This window comes from Mercenaria mercenaria, chromosome 18 (assembly GCF_021730395.1).
Source record: "Mercenaria mercenaria strain notata chromosome 18, MADL_Memer_1, whole genome shotgun sequence".
Classification (NCBI taxonomy): Eukaryota; Metazoa; Mollusca; class Bivalvia; order Venerida; family Veneridae; genus Mercenaria; species Mercenaria mercenaria.
Window position 1 is genome coordinate 21,417,413 of NC_069378.1, and position 17,568 is coordinate 21,434,980.

At 35.2% G+C, this 17,568-nt stretch overlaps 2 protein-coding genes across 2 annotated transcripts; both read left to right on the forward strand.

The window, feature by feature from the left end:
* The first annotated feature begins 3,927 nt into the window (after positions 1–3,927).
* LOC123538657 (complement C1q tumor necrosis factor-related protein 4-like) lies at positions 3,928–7,294 on the forward strand. Its single transcript, XM_045322902.2, has 2 exons — positions 3,928–4,262; positions 5,304–7,294. Exons 1-2 carry the CDS (start codon positions 4,061–4,063, stop codon positions 5,747–5,749), a joined length of 648 nt encoding a protein of 215 aa, XP_045178837.2. The 5' UTR covers positions 3,928–4,060; the 3' UTR covers positions 5,750–7,294.
* A 2,615-nt stretch (positions 7,295–9,909) lies between these two features.
* Positions 9,910–15,093, forward strand: LOC128550740 (uncharacterized). The gene is made up of 2 exons (XM_053530413.1): positions 9,910–10,834; positions 11,157–15,093. The coding sequence occupies exons 1-2, from the start codon at positions 10,499–10,501 to the stop codon at positions 11,625–11,627; spliced, it is 807 nt and encodes a 268-aa protein (XP_053386388.1). The 5' UTR covers positions 9,910–10,498; the 3' UTR covers positions 11,628–15,093.
* Positions 15,094–17,568: the final 2,475 nt, after the last annotated feature.

The window sequence follows — 17,568 nt, forward strand, 5'->3', positions numbered from 1 at the left end:
CTAGGTCAGACATGTTTTAAGATACGTGCGACGCAAACTTTTATGCCGTTTTGTGCATATTTGTGACTAAGTCAAGCCATAACCCTGGTCTAGCTGAGTTAAATTTCTAACAAAAGCCCAGGTGTACAACTTCACATACTGAATAATATTCTGTAATGTTTAACAATCATACGTCAATTATGAACACATTTTACTTAACATACATGCGACACAAATATTTAGGCCCTTTTATGCATATTTTCAGTAAGTCAAGGGTCATAACTCATGTCTTGATGTGTGAAATTATTTTTTAGGGGTGCCAGAGGAGGGTATGGAGGCAAACCAAGTAGGACGTATCAACAATAATGTAAATACGAAAATAGTTAATGTCTGATCATGTGTTTTCATGAAATGACCACTCCATTTTAGAGCAAATGTCCTTTTTTGTCAATTAACGTTTAGAGCTGTACCCCATTATATAACACGAAGGATACAGCGTTTACGTGACAAATAAAAGAATGATTTTTCAATTTTCTAATCTGTTTTCAATGTAAACATGAATGATTATATCATTTGTTAAAATAATTACTTATATGTCGAGTAAGTGGTATTCCACGAATACAGAATCTTTTATTCAGTGTTTTACAGTCAGAAACTCGGGACCTCGCGTATCGTTTATAACTTACCGTTGTAGTTTATATGTTACATAATAAAACTTGAAAACTTATGCAGTTTGTAAGATTCTGCAGTGGTTGGTGTCCATTATAAGTCATCGCTATCGGCAAAGATCTGGACGACCGGATTTTCCCCTCTCTGGTTGGAAGACAATGTCTGCACGACAGGGGACTGACTGTTTCAGATCTCAGAAGTTGGACTGACTGTTCCAGATCTCAGAAGTTGGACTGACTGTTCAAGATCTCAGAAGTTGGAATTGTTGCGACCGAACAGATAATGCTGGCGGAAGAAAAACAACTTCGGATGCAATTAGGCAATCAGGTGCAAGCATTGGAAAAAAGAATGGGATCAGTCGAGTCGTTCCAAAAGGAATGCGGTAAGAGAACGAATAAATAACTTTCATACGGCGGCAGATTTTGAAATTAATGTTTTATTGATTCAACGGGAAATCAATTGGGACCTCTTTTGGACTGACTGTTCCAGATCTCAGAAGTTGGACTGACTGTTCAAGATCTCAGAAGTTGGAATTGTTGCGACCGAACAGGGGGTAGGACTGAGTTGGACACTGAGACCAGAAATATGGCTGGTGCGTGAGAGGGTGTCACCCTCGTGGTACAGGAAAGTATAAATGTGTTTAACAAATAGTGTTATTTCGTGTATTTTGCGGAATTATTTAGATCTAATATGAGTGCCGATGAGAAGCATTCTTTCGGCAACCAGTTATCAGATAAATTGGTTTATATGGCAACCAAAATTTCGTGATTATTTGAAGCTCTGGGTAAAACCAGTGCTAACTTGAGTAGGTGAAAAGATAATAACATGCATATTTCAATCAGTTTTGGTTTTATTAGAGTGCATTTAAGACGTGTGCAATGCTAATAAAAAATCGTGTTGTCTTTTTTAACGCTTTATGCAATTAACATATTTAACAAACAACAGGTCTTGAATTTTGGAAATATCCCATTTAAATCAGAGTTTCAGCTTTCTTAGAAAGACGTTTGAAAACATAAATTAACAGCTTTGACCGTTCAATAAATTGCGGACTCATCATAGTGCAACAAGTCGAAAATAGGGCGATTAGTAATGTTTTGATAAAAATAATGATAATGATGATAATAATAATAATAATAATAATAAACACATACAAAGCAAAACTATATCTATTGGAAGAAAGGGCTCGAAACTACTCTTCAACGAAATTTTATTTAGTTTATGCCCTATTGTGATGAAAGTTTCTTTTTATTTATACGGTAAAGACGCAAATGGACGCCAAATGTGCATGTTCAAGTATTACGTCGTATAAAATACACGTTTTCTTTCTCCAGAATATGTCCTTTTTTAAATTAGCTATTTTAATAGATATTCACTACTCTAAACAGGTTATGTTTAGATCCATTTCTTAGAAATATATATAAATATACAAGACATAATACAAACGTATACGATTTGAATTTCAAATTAAAGTCCCAAATGTTTAAGCTAACAATCATTATGTCCTCCATGTCAGTGTGTTTTATTTCATAATTACCCGTGGCCATACTTCATGTAAAACATGCGACAAAAGACCATGCCAGTTTCAGTTATCAGCCTTTTAAATTTATCTGTACATCTCCTTGGCGTTGTATATTAGATATCAACTGCTTCTCGTATGACATGTCAAACGTTTCTAAATTATATAATCTATTTTATCATTATTGTTTGCCTGTTATTGTTATTCAATGTCGTGCCATTCATTTCTAAATTTTGCTATTGTTATTGTACATGTCGTTATTCTTATTGTATGTTCGATATTATTATGGTAAAAGTCATTATTGTTATTCTATATTTCGTTATTGTTATTTATCTTTGATATTGTTATTCAATGAAAAGCCTTGTTGCAAAACATGGGAAATAATTACATCATTCTGAGGGATATAAATAGCACAGCGACGATTTACAAATACAATCACATAATATAGAATATGAATGACACGTTTTGTAAATAGAATCATCAGATCTTGAACAACAATAATGACTTTTACCATAAGAATGTCGAACATACAATAAGAATAACGACATATACAATAACAATAGTAAGACTTAGAATATGAATGACACGACATTGAATAACAGTATCAAAGATACAATGGCAATATCGAAATATAGAATAACAATCATTACTTTTACCGTAAGAATATCGAACATACAATAAGAATAACGACATATACAATAACAATAGCAAATTTTAGAATATGAATGACACGACATTGAATAACAATTAATAACAAACAATAATAATAACATACATATATAATTTAGCAACGCTTGACATGCCATATTCTCGCATTAAAGTGTTGCTTGTGCTTTTCAAACTACATTTTACTTTGAAAGATGATCATACAAGCATTATTCCGCAGACACAGACGGACACGAACCTTCAATGTCTTCTTGTAAAAGCCTTAACATTTGCCTTATGAGGTCCTTCTGTAGTTTCAACGATGTACCATTGTGTTCCTTGTTTGTTTTGTTCATGCTGTCTTATTGTTTTATTTTGTCTGTGTATTTTTGTGTGTAAATGCAAACTCTTTACACATCCATTCATACACTGCTGTACACATCCATTCAAACACTGCTGCAGGGTTTCGTTCTGAACAGTCTGCGTTCCTTGAACTCGAGTATTCCTATTAGATATTTATCCTTGTTTTTAACCCTTACCCTGCTAAATTTCTATTACTGTAACGAATTTTTCATCCGCTATTTAAAACCACTACATAGTTCCGAAATAAGATCCATACTCCTCCAAAAACACATATTCCAAATGCGTTAAACACGTACATGCATACAGCTGTACTCGCAATGATCATTCTGAGTAAGAGTAATGTGTAAACAAGAAACCATGGCAAGGATACAGTGTCAATTCATCTCATTGTTTACAACACACGTTAAGTGATTAATATAAAAATAAATATCGAAAATATAAAAGAAATACATAACTTTCAGCGACATAAAGCTGGTAAATGTTCAAAATTTAATGTTAAAGACTTGTCATCGGTTGTTTTTGGTCAAAATGGACACTTAAAGTTTTGATATAAGTACTTGGTCGTATAAAAGTCACTTAAAGCCAAAAACATTGGGACTTTAAAGCACACGTACATAAACATTAAAACAAGAAACAAATAATGAAAAAATAAAACGCAGTATTAATATCTCCATACAAAGGTTAACCATGTTACAACCACAAGATTTATAGTTGCGTTATTGTGTTACTGCCACTGCCTAACAATACCGCTATTTATATGTATGTACACTTTACTGATTACCCACGACAGCAAATTCATAAAATACACTGCGAACATTAGAAAGATACAACAAAGTGTTGGATTAAAATTATTTTTTGTTAATTACTTACTTTGACACAAATTAAATAATGAATGTTCTTCTGGTATGTTTCTTCTTTCTACATTCGGCGCAGTCACTCATCCTTGACGAAAATGCGGCTCCACAAAATACAGTTGATGCCCTTCAGATAATGCTGGCGGAAGAAAAACAACTTCGGATGCAATTAGGCAATCAAGTACAAGCATTGGAAAATAGAATGGGATCCGTTGAGTCGTTCCAAAAGGAATGCGGTAAGAGAACGATTAAATAAATTTCCTACGGCGGCAGATTTTGAAAGTAATGGGTAATCAATTGGGACCTCTCTTGGACAACCTTATTGAAGTGAAAATTATTTTTTTTAAAAAGATACATTAGCAAATATGTTATTACGATAAAATAATCAGAAATGACAATAATATTGTTCAACGCCATTTGAGCCGCACCATGGGAAAACCTACATAGTGGCTTTGCGACCAGCATGGATCCAGACCAGCCTGCGCATCCGCGCAGTCTGGTCAGGATCAATGCTGTTCGCTAACATTTTCTCTAATTGCAATAGGCTTTGAAAGCGAACAGCATGGATCCTGACCAGACTGGTCTGGATCCATGCTGGTCGCAAAGCCACTATGTTGGTTTTCTCATGGTACGGCTCATTTATTAATACATTGTAACAGCATGAAATAATAGATACACACTAACTTGCTAATTAGCTAATTACCAGAACAATACAATATAGAAGGTACATCCAATCACTAAAACAACGTATTCATTTGTAAAGGTCAATAAAAACTCAAAGTTATCCAGGTGTTGTAATATTTATCCAAGGCAATAAAGCATCAACATACTAACACATTATCTTGACCTCACTCAATTTATACAGGAAGCCATTTTTATCAAGATAATTGTACACAGTGATATATTTTCTGTTGATATTTGTTTTCAAATTGGATAATAATAATGTATTATGGATTTATTCTATTTACCCGAGAGTGCATGTGTTCTATGTCGTCACGGTTATGGTTTTGTATTGTTTGTATTTCAGGATTTTACTGACGTGAATTAATAAACAAGAAGACACTGACCAATTCCATTTTTTAAAGTTTCATTTTCACACCAAAAGTGCGCTGTACGTTTTTAATTAACAAGTACTGAGATGGCATAGCCAGTTGTCAGAAATCATCCACTATACTATTTATGCACATTTTAGGGTATTGGTTATATTCATATAACATAAAGACATATCTAAATTGTTTGTACGGTTATTTAAACATGTATTTGGTTGCTATATTTAGGTTGCGATGGCCGACCCACTGGCAATCCAGCATTTATGGCAGCCTTGTCTAAAGACCTCATTCACTGCTCAAAAGGTCAACCTGTCATATTTGATTCTGAGAAGCTAAACTCCGGCTCCGCCTACAACAATATTCACGGAATATTTACTGCGCCAATAACAGGAACTTACATGTTTACAGCAACTCTGTCAGTGATGCCCAACAATGCGTACCATACAGCATTCGTCAAAAACAACGCAACCAATGAAATTGGTTACCTTTACACAGATCCGATAAATTTGTGGCTCGAAAGGAGTACAACGGTTTTGACCCATCTTGATTCTGGAGACGAGATATGGATGGTCTGCTTGTCGGATTCGAGAATCGAAGGGGATCATAACCATGGCTGGGAGGGAGCGAATGACTTTCATTCACATATGTCTGGGTTTTTACTCAGTGCTGACTAGTGGCGTTGTTTTTATTAACAATCCCAATGAATCTGTATTTACTGCATGTTTCAATTTAGCAGTAACTCAGTTTTTAAATAACTAATTTTCATAAAGATATGTCTTTTACGATTTTTGAATTTAAGAGCCCCATACAACACTGTTGATCAAATAACTTGGCCGAAAGGACAAAATATTACTGCTATATACATGTATTTTATTGATATATTTGATAAAATATAAAAAAAAACACATCCTTTGCATGCATGTATTTGCTATAAAGCGAGGAAACCTTTCATATGGAATGAGGAAGTTCGATGAGTTGCCACACACCTCCGCAGTAACTAATGCCTGAGGAACACATTGGTCTACAAAAAATTCCGGACAGCGGCTAATCTGACTTTAAAACACAAAAATATCAATAAAATGGAAATACCAGTCAAACAGGTTCATCACGACTGCAATCACCTTATCAGAAACACAGGCTGCAGTTTTACTTATTACCCAGTAATAAAATCATTGAGCAACACAGGGAACCGGTGTAATATCGTTGAATGCAATCATAATATTGGGGTTGAGGAATAAGTAAGTTAGGTCAGGCGCTGCTATTGATCTTTCAAGAAATAACTCTGTCACATACCCCAAAATTGAAATGTGATTCATTTGATAAGATAACATTTTAGACACCACAAAAATGTAATTTATGTAGGTTTAACCGATCCATTTTGTTTACAATTTCTCTTCAAATGTACCTACCCCATCTGTTGCTTGTCATTTAGAGGCCAAATGCTAAAATGACTATGGAAAAGCCATGCATTCACACAGACACTTGAAAACATTCCACATTTCACAGAAAACATTGTATTGCTTGATTTTGACACAAATTGTATGATTGTAAACATTGCTTTTTTATCCAGTCAGCTTATGTCTCATTGACTCTTACGGGTTTCCCTACCATTGTTTCAACCAATCCAAAGCCGCGTTTCAGTAACAACATCTGACCCTTCCCATAAACTGATTGCCCTATATGACATCCGGATCAGCAAATAACAAAGTTTCCAGTTTACCATATACGTTGTTGTGGCATCGGTGTTAACGTGTACACATATGTAGTGAAATGATTAGTAGTTTTGTATAAACATAATTATGCACAACGTCATAACTGACTTCTAGGAGTGTTCGACGTCGCGGCAGGGTGGGATGGGATTGAGATGCAAGTGGAAAAAGAGAAACGTTTTCTCCCGTAGCAATAGACTACTGCACTGAAGAAAACTACCAAAAGTTTCGTCGACAATGCAATGCATTTCTAGGTAAAGAAGATAAATCTGTCAGAGAATATACCCCGACCCTCAAAATTTTATTTATTAAGGTATTTATTATTTTGCTAAAATATCACTTTTTGCAAAATATTAAAATAATCCTATGTGTGTGCGCGCTAATATTTCGGATGAACTTCAAATTAGATATATCTGTTTCAGGTCAATGTTTCTTTTAACAACAAAGAGACTTATTTTAATGTGATACACTTCCGAAAAACTGAAGAAAATTTATGCAATGTGTTATTTTCACCATATTTTTGATTTCCATGCCATTTCCTTTTGTTTTATAAAGATGATTTTATGGACCTTCAGTGAAAAAAATGTTTTAAGGCGTATTAACAGTTTATATATGTGATAAAAGCTACAGTTCGATTATTGCAAATTCAATGTCGGTTTTAGGTAGTGGCGGTATTGTTACGCGAGTCTTAAAAGGGCATATTTTCCAAGGTTTGGGACCAAACGGTGGGGGTTAAACCTCCTCTCAAAATTAGGGAGAGAGTTCACCCCTACCTAATCCTACGCATATGGTCTTATACGAGACCTCATTGCTTTCCTTATAGTGTCGCGCTATTACTCCACTGCAGAATGCATGTACTTCAAGATACAGGTGTGAAAACGGATTTAAATAAATACGCAGGTCTCCGGTCCCACTATAAGTACATGTAAACGGAGAATGAAGATAAAAATAACTTGTATAATGTTGGAAAGGATGTACTTACACATAATGGAAGTAATTTATTGAAGTTACTCATACACTGAAAGGTAAACTTTTCCTGACATTACCAGTCAACTTTCATGAATTCTAAAACCTAATGTCAGTAATATGTATTTAGGTTATATATAGGAAAGTAGTAAGCTATTGTCAATGTTATAATTATTTCTATTCATTCTTTCAAAAAATAATAACAGAGAAAAAATTCACTTGATATGTTACAAAGACATCCCAAGCAATACCATACGTGCACAAATTATACTTCACAAGTGCGTACACAATGCCTTTTTACGCTTTACGACGTCAAGTATAGTAAAACCTTTATGACAACTTACGCCCGCTCGCCCGAATGATGGGGTTGGAGCCGGAGTTAAACATAACTTTTTTCAGTATTTATGCTTGAGACTGAAATGTGAACGGTAATTTGTGATTATCTTACACATTATTTTTTGAGTATTTGAAAACATTTGACGAATTGTGAAGTATGCTAACCTGCACCTTTTCAGACATTTAATATTCCACTCGCATATGTTTCGGAAGCAATTTGACGATACTTCAGTTAACACTGGTGGCTGACGATGTCAAACCGCGGGCCGTTTCGTTACGAAGACAGGTAATGGTTTCGTTGTGAGTATTTGTTTATATCTAGCGTGGCATGCATACGCGGTTCACAAATTTTAATATATTTTGCTTTTTTTCGGTGTGGATCTTTGGATCGTTACAGAGAAATGGTGAGTTAATGTGTATGTTATGTTTGTGTATGCGTATATGCGACATTTTGTTTTTTCTTAAATATTTTTGTGTTTATTAGTGTTCAATTACTATGTGTTACATAAAAATCCTTGTTTATTTGCAAAACGGTATAAAAGTAAGATAAAATAATCAAAGAAAGAGTCACTTGTCGAGATATCAGTGAATATTTGTTCCTGCTACAATAAGATGTCTCTGTTATTACGAAAACATTATTAAAATCGGCAATATACATCATTTTTTGTGTCTGTGTTTCGCACAGAGTGTGTCTAGGTTTTCATACGAAGTACAACAAAATAGTATGTGTTTCGTTACAAAGTCGATTTTCTTTTTTTTTCAGAATCTTATGTGCAGCTATTGTGACTCTACATTTGAGAACATAAAAGACACAGTGTATCATTGTGTTGAGGATCACCCGGCAGAAAAGGTGTCCTACATGTGGAAGTCGATTGACGGGAGGAGTAATCGCCAAAGGACATACAATGTATTGGGGTCTAATGTTACCGGTAAAGAAATCAGTTTTGATCCCCAATCTGGGAAAATGATAATACCTACCAAATCTTTAGCCAGCGACAGCCCAGTTCGAAAACTACACAAAATCAACACACCATCAAAATCATTCATCGTCAATTATATTCACAATTAGAAGTCGACCAAGAACATGTCGAAAACTTATCTTCAACTGAGGCAACCGATTCAGTTGCTGATTTATCGGAACTGTTGGACACCACAGTGTTATATTCGGATTCAGAGCCCGACATTGAGGAGTATGAACTAATGGAAAATGCAAATGACATCCCTGATGACGTAATGGCGGACACACAAACTGTACAAATGGTAGTTCAGCAACTTAAAACGTTATTGCCGTCTGTTACCACTCATTTAGCTGATTGTGGTCGTTTACATGAATGGATGAATTTCTTTCATTTGATTGACTCTGGAGATTTTAGTGTAAAGCACATTGCGACCCAGTTGTTTCTAGATGTCATAAAGTTTTCAAGCCTAGAAGATGTGCGGCTAATGAGATACACTCCTAAGTGAGACAGTTTTGGACAGTCTGACAGGCGCTGTTTAAATCTAAGTTTCTGCGATTCATAGGAGGATACAAGGTGTTTTCAGGAGCAATTGAGCATGGAGACAGTAACAATAAATCAATGACAAAGTCTGATATTAACATGATAAATTTTGTTTGTCCAAACAAGGATGTATTAAAGGAAGAGAGAAAGAATTACGCACTGGACTGCAGCACCCCAGGGATTATACATTCAAATATACAGGCTGTATGAAACCTAGACATATTCTGTTGATGTCTTCAATAGAAAACACATACACCTTCAGTTGAAAACCCATACCTAATGCAGTGACTTCGAGAGAAACCCCATACTCATTTCTTGTAAACACGACCGAGTATTAAAGGCATTTTTTGTAGGAATAGAGGCATAAAATCAAATGAAAAACATGTACAGTCGAAAAATATGTTGAACTCGTTTTCAAAAGCTGAAAGTTTAAGCATAATAATTACATTTAATAACGGATGCTTGTGTTTATCATGAATTTGCTGTATAAAACCACACATTCAAAAAGAAACTGTCTGATTTTATTCAACACACGATCAAACAACTGCAAATTAGTCATATGTTTGCTTTGCTAACAATTGGTAAAGATTTACAGCTTACGTTTCACACTAATACTCTTACCTTTATATGCACAGTTATGAATTCCAGTAACACAGGGGTGTGTGAGGCGTGTATGTAAACAAATACTCACAACGAAACCATTACCTGTCTTCGTAACGAAACGGCTCGCGGTTTGACATCGTCAGCCACCAGTGGTTAATAGTACTTCATACATAACGTGATATAAATGGTGTACTTGTTTATAGTCCTGTTCAATAAGGGTTGTTATCTCCCCTGATTTATTACTCCCCTTGCGAACTCTTCAGTGCCAAAAGATAAGATCAGCATACATCCAAAATATTGGGGAGCAAACATGACAGACGGAAATAGTGCTAAATCTGATAAAAAAACTGTAAAATCACGGAGTTCTAATAGACATTATTGTTGTGTGTGTAGCAATTACAGAGGGAAAACTGTTGATAATAAAACTGTTACCTTACATCGGTTTCCAGCTAACAAAATACTTCAGAATGCGTGGTTAAAACGTATTAGGACTGTGAGTGCAAGGTTTGTATTCAATGAACGTAATGATCGTTTATGTTCTGCTCACTTCAAAGATGGAATATACGATAGAAAGCTGGTAGAAAACAATGTACCATCCGTTTTCATTCTACAGGATGGCAGAGTAAAACAATTTGAAGTTACTTCGGTGAGACATTGTTTATTTTTTTTTTCATTAATAAAAAACGAAAATAAATCACCATTTTAGAAAATAAAATGTAAGCTAAAGCCTATCTCACAATTTTCTCTAACATGGTGATTTATTTCTGTCTGTAGAGTTTATGTTTCGTAATTGATAGATCCTTTCTGTTTATAAGATATGTTCACTTGCAAAATAATTTATAACATTTAAAGATGAAACTGGTCATGGTAGTAAGTATGTTGGATTTTAAAGGAAGTTTCACAAAGTTTTATGCTAGGATAGAATAAGTAAACAACAATTTAAAGTAGTTGTATTCGATATATTTCAGATCTGTAATAAAGACACACAGAACGCTGATCAAAACCCAGCATTTGAGGATACTGCGCAAGAGGACGAGGACTTCTTGAACTCACCACTGTTTTCCGCTCATGTTTTGGAGTATGTTTCTGTTAAATTACATGACTATCATGGAAACGTTAACGAGGACACATTTTCTGTTCATTTGAATAAAGAAACTCAAACTGTATCTTGTCAAGTGAATTGTGCGATTCAAACCGAGGTTGAAACCGATATACAGAAACCAAAGTCTACACGATCATTTGGTACGCAGACAGATTTCAGTGTGAAAATGTGTAATATAGGTGTTCAAGCAAGGCGACCGGACATAACTATCGAAGATGTGAAAGGAAGTGAAATGTGTATGTTTTACACCGGTTTACCGAATGTTTCAACATTCAATTTACGAGCCGATCTCATTAGACATTTGCGAATTAAGTCTACGTGGACTGTGAACACCTAAGACGATCGATTTTTCAAGGGGACCGTCTCAACATGATAATTTTAATTTATGTTTGATAGGAAAACATTCCTATAATGATGGTAAGGTCTGACTTATTATGTCACCGAACAGGATAAGATTTGGATTTGTCTTTCCGTCCGTCTGTTCACCAGAGAATTGTTTTGTTATACATATCACAAAAAGTATTTGATCTAGCGTCATAACACTTTCCTGAAATGTTCTTTAATATTATAAGCTTGGCATCTGCGTCAAAGTTGAAAAGATGAGCTAGTCTGATCGCAATTTATCCGTATTCCATCGTCGTCGTCGTCCGACATGAAAAAATCTAAACAGGGTCAGCTGGGATCAAAATGTAGGCCAGTAGGTAAATCATTGTGAAAACTGTGGAAAACGTAATAGCTTGCGTCTCCATTCCTTTGTTGTTATTATATGCCCAAGGGGACGTATTTTGGGATACAACAGGTGTTCATCTGGCCGCCTGTCTGTCTGTGTGTCCGTCTGTCCGTTAGCAATTTCGTGTCGACTCCGCTCTGTAACTCGTGAACCCCTTAAAGGATTTTAAACAAACTTGACAAATGTTCTCCACATCAAGACGACGTGCCAGGTGGCTCGCTTTAAAGTCAAGGTCACACTTTGGTGTCAAGGTCATATGACTTTGTTTCATGTCCGCTCTGTAACTCTTGATCTGTTTGAGGGATTTTAAAGAAACAGTGCACAAATGTCCACCACATCGAGATAAGGTCAATGTCACACTTAGGGGTGGGGTCAAAGGTCATATAACTTTGTTTCTAGTGCGATGTGTAACTCTTGAACTGCTTGAAGGATTTTAAAGAAACTTGGCACAAATGTTCACCACATTATGACGACGTGCAGAGCGCATGGCCCGCTTTAATAGTTTTGGCGATATGTGTAGCATAACTTCTCTCTGATGGACAGAAACACGGAACAAGAGCTGTCCGTAAGACAGCGCGCTCGACTTTTCTCAGTGCTTGACTCTGAATTAGAGCTTTGCCAGTAACAAATTTCCGAGTTAAATCGGGACATAACTCTGTCAAAATTCAAATCAGAGTAACGGGGATTGTTTCTCCGCGTGTAAACTGTGATAGTAAAAAGCATTTTAAGTTTTGACTTTATCAAAGACTTAAACCAAAAATTCTAGGTTAAAAAGGGGCATAATTATATCCAAATTCATATCAGAGTTATGGGGATTGTTTCTCCTGGTGAAGCCTTTGATGGTAAATAAGTATTTTAAGTTTCAAGTCAATAGCTTTGATAGTAACAGAGATATTTGACTTTATCAAAAACTTTAACCAAAAATTCTAAATTAAAAAGGGGCATAATTCTGTCAAAATTCACATCAGAGTAATGAAGATTGTTTTTCCTGGTGTAGACGTCGATAGTAAATAACTATTTTAAGTTTCAAGTCAATAGCTTTGATAGTAACAGAGATATTTTACTTTATCAAAAACTTTAACCAGAAATTCTAAGACAAAAAGGGGCATAATTCTATCAAAATTCAATCAGAGTTACGGGGATTATTTCTCCTGGTGTAGACTTTGATAGTAAATAACTATTATAAGTTTCAAGTTAATAGCTTTGATAGTAACAGAGATATTTGACTTTATCAAAAACTTTAACCAACTGCGACGCCGGAGCGAGTGAAATACCTCTACTTTTTCTTCGAAAAGTCGAGCTAAAAACAGGTACATCCGAATTTATATCACCTACCGTATAGTGATGATATAATAACCCAAACCCTATTGCCGTTATAAACTCTTTTTCTTACCGCGCATAAATTAAAATTATTATGTTGAGACGGTCCCCTTGAAAAATCTATCGGCTTAGGTGTCCACAGTCCACGTAGACTTAATTCGCAAATGTCTAATGAGATCGGCTCCCACCCAAAGCCACTGTTGGCTGGAAATACGTGAAGACTACACAAATACTGAACATTCCAAATGAGATTAGCGCATGATTTAGTGCTTCACAGTGTTGCCACAACTTGAGGCCAGCAACCAAGGTAAACACACAAGAAGTATATTGGGCTGTCTTATTTCAACTTATACAGTTGTTCTTTTAATGTGATTTAGACAAGAGCTGGTAATCGGAATACTCATAGGCGTTTGTAACGTAAAAACACATACTTCCAAAACTGTCATTTTAAAAATTATACATACATATTCAAAATGAACGTTTCGACAAAGATCAAAGCCATATAACGGAACAGTGATTAGGACAAAGGTCAAAGATGGAGAGCAACGTTCCGACAATGCAGCCTCCCCAACACCAGAGAATGTGAATAATTGACAATTCCCCCCAAAAAGTGACAAAATGAAACAATTAGACTACTATGTAAAAACAGACAAATTAAGGCACATTGTTTGGCACCGCCTTGGAACTACCACTTGGAGTTTTGAACGGTTTAATGGTACACACCAAACCCCATTTTTAATCTCAACAGTGTTCTCAAGGTATGGGACAATGTAAATATAAGTTATCACTCTCGGGTACATCCCTAGAACGCAATGGAAACAAACGGCACAATATGTAAACCACAAAGTCACTCGTGTAAAATACATAAAAAGGTAAAGCGGAAAAAATATTTACGCATGTACTTAGTGCACTAAAAAGGAGATGAACAAGAGAAACACCCTTTAGGACCTCAACGTACTGGTCAAAAGACAAGGGCAGTTCAGTCCCTGTGGGTTTTAATAACTGCCTATCATTGGGTCTTCCACCTGCTCCGTCAGACACCGCAGCTCAATCCCAGCGGGCTTTAACAACTGTCAACAAGTACAAAAGTTGCTGCAAGATGCAGCAAAAGGAAACTCCGTGCCAACCAAAGCAGTGTATGTAGTACTGATAGATTACGAGGTGATATAACGATGCTGTAGACCCTAGGCAAACAGACAGTCTGATGATGTTTCATGAATGTTGGAGAAAGAGGCGTAAAACACACAGTCTGAAAGGAAAAAACAATGTGGCTATTTAGATTACCGATTGGCATAATTTAACCTTGAACTTTTAAGCCATACAAAAGTAGAATCAAGGACGTAATAACGTTCTTGGTGAAATTAACAAAATTTTATGAAAAAATTCTTAGAATACCTGTCAGGATTCGATATTTTATTCGTGTGTGTGAAAGTTTCAGTTTTTAAATGTTGGACTATAACAGCATTAAAAAGTTAAGAATGATAAGTGTTTATAAAATACACTTGGGATGACGATAAGTAACTCTAAAAACGACTTTTAAAGTATTGTATGTAAATTACCAAGGACGTAAATGTCTTCTTCGAATAACTGCATAAATATATGGATCACTTTCTAATGTACATTTAAACAGAACTGCTTGGACAATTCACACCTTCAAGCATGTCTGGATTTTGTCATTTGTATCATTATACAATTTTATATGAAAGGTCCTTTTATGAAATTTTGTCGGTAGATTAAATCAGTATGCATGCTGGACATGATTAATTCTGCCTTTGCGACCAGTGTAGATGATGATCAGTCATTCAGTCAGTATCTTTTTGGTGCGCACCCCTTTGAAAGATGGACAAGTACATTTTAGAAATTTAGCAGGATAAGGGTTAATTTACTATTGTAAATCTCATATCTGTTGAACTAACCTCAGTTCTTTGTTATTTGGTACAGATAGAAGAAGAATTACTTTTTCAAAGTGAATTTTGTTAATGACAATTCTTATTAACAAATAGAATAACAAAAACCAAGGCAATTTGTTAAGAAATAAATGATGGATAATTTGATGGATCGTTATGGAAGCGAAATACACTAATTCTTGTCATGATGTAGGAGACACATTGCTTTTGTAAAAACAAGTCAGCGGCCCATTTATTATGCTAAAATTCAACATAATCAAGACTGAAAAAACTGCGGTTATTGACATAATTTTAAACAATATCCACATTCGCTTCAAAGACAAGGGAAATGGCGCATATAAACAGTCATAAATCAAAGTAAATAACTCCTGTGTCAAAATAATACAAACAATAAAGATTTCCTCAATTTGTGACATGAATCTTGGGTTTGAATAACAATTTCTTCTTCGGTAACCGTCTTTACAAATCTAGCCTGATTTAGATATAACGTTCAATGTCTTGTAGGAATAATTTATGTCGAAAAACATATTATATTACCTATTCCATCGATAGCAACCAGCTTTAATTTAGGAGATTCTCTTTTGGCTTATTGCGATATGTTACTTGCTTCTCAGCTTGCCAATTGCTTATTGCACAAAAAGCAAGGTAATGCAAAGTAAATTTTAACTCAACGTTTCGGTCTTTTTCGTTGTTGTTTTTGTAGAATCAAATATGCTATTAAATTCGACTGAAATACCGACCCCTCCAGGTAGGCCGGAAAAATACGATATGGGTCCAAGATTATAAAAGTAAGTCTCAGAATACAGTTTTACCATTGGTCAATTTCAAAGTTAAGCATGGAAACAACCACTCAAAAGCTGTTGTTTTGAGACTGGTATCCCAGTTTGGGCCATTTGTATGTCTGCTTTTCTTGCAGATCTGTATCAAAACTTAACATGGTTGTGATTTTTCAGATTCAACATTAAATGTTTCATGAGAGAATTCATATTCATGTTTCACGGACAACTACAATTCTAAAGGAACAATTATAAAGTAAAGACACATGTAAAATATACCAAATTTCACAGAAAACATTGTTTTGCTTAATTTTGACACTACTTTTATGATTGTAAACGTGACCTGTTTTATCTGGCCTATGTCCTATTGACTCTTACTGGTTTCTCTATACATACTTTTTTTCAACCAATCCAAAGCCGCTATTCAATAATGGTATGAACATTCTTCCTACACAAAGTAATGAGTATCAGCCGCCTGGGACATGATTGTCTCTTGGACATGGAAAGTGAAAAACCTTCCGACAATTTTTATACAAAAAAAATAACAACATGCTCATCACATAGAATAATATAATAAACATGTAACCTATGTTAACCTACGGAAGCTTAGAAGGGCCTTCAGTTGTGAGAAAATGTTTTCACAAGTGCCGAAAATTAAGGCGAGATCCCTAAACCTTTAAGGTTTTTTCGCGTTGAAATTTCCGCATTGGTTCGAACTTTTCAAACAACTTGATTTGAATCTTCGTACAAAGACAGAAAGATTTTATTTTTCGTATTATTTTTGTCGAGAAGTTGTACTTAATTACATCGCGGAAAAATCTTTGCGCGATATTGATAAGATATTTGCCTTTCTCGCCAAAAATACTCGCATTGAAGTAATTTATTTCTAACATCTCGACATCAGCTTATTGCAATGAAAAACACTTTTAACATTTCGTACATTTCTTATCGACATGGTTTCCTATTCATCTTTCAAAATAAGTCACACGTTCCATATTGAGTGTCTCTATACCTTAACGTTACATTTACCTTTTATCCTTCCCACAGGGGTATGGATAAACTGCGTTGTCCGTCCGTCCGTCGTCCGTGTTTCAGTCCGGTTGGAGCCTTATTAGAGACATGTCACTGTTTGGAGTATTTAAAATGAAATATGGTAGAAATGTTAATTGCTAGAAGGAAATGCCACCTTGCAAGTTTCAGTCAGATTGTCTGTGAAAGACAATGTTTATCGCCCTTAGTACATCTATATATAGTACAAATTTTGTGTTTTTATTCCAATTTCCGTCCGTCCAAAGCGATACCTAAAATATGGTTTAGACTATTTTTATGAAACTTGGTAGCAACGTAAACTGAGGTAAGGAAATGCGATCATGCAAGTTTCAGTCAGATGAAACGAGTTAATGCCCCTTGTACTTATATACATATATTACTTATGTAGAGTTTTATTGTCTTTCTATCCACCTGGAACCATATCTAAGACATTGTAAGGGGTATTTCAATAAAACGTGGTAATAATTTTGACTGCCACTGGTAAATGCGGCACTG

What these genes read in the sequence shown, in the direction of transcription:
- LOC123538657 (XM_045322902.2), top strand. Translation starts at nt 4,061, where the DNA reads ATGAATGTTCTTCTGGTATGTTTCTTCTTTCTACATTCGGCGCAGTCA. An exon ending in GTCGTTCCAAAAGGAATGCG is followed by an intron (nt 4,263 to 5,303) that starts GTAAGAGAACGA and finishes TGCTATATTTAG; the next exon opens with GTTGCGATGGCCGACCCACT.
- LOC128550740 (XM_053530413.1), top strand. Translation starts at nt 10,499, where the DNA reads ATGACAGACGGAAATAGTGCTAAATCTGATAAAAAAACTGTAAAATCA. An exon ending in AACAATTTGAAGTTACTTCG is followed by an intron (nt 10,835 to 11,156) that starts GTGAGACATTGT and finishes GATATATTTCAG; the next exon opens with ATCTGTAATAAAGACACACA.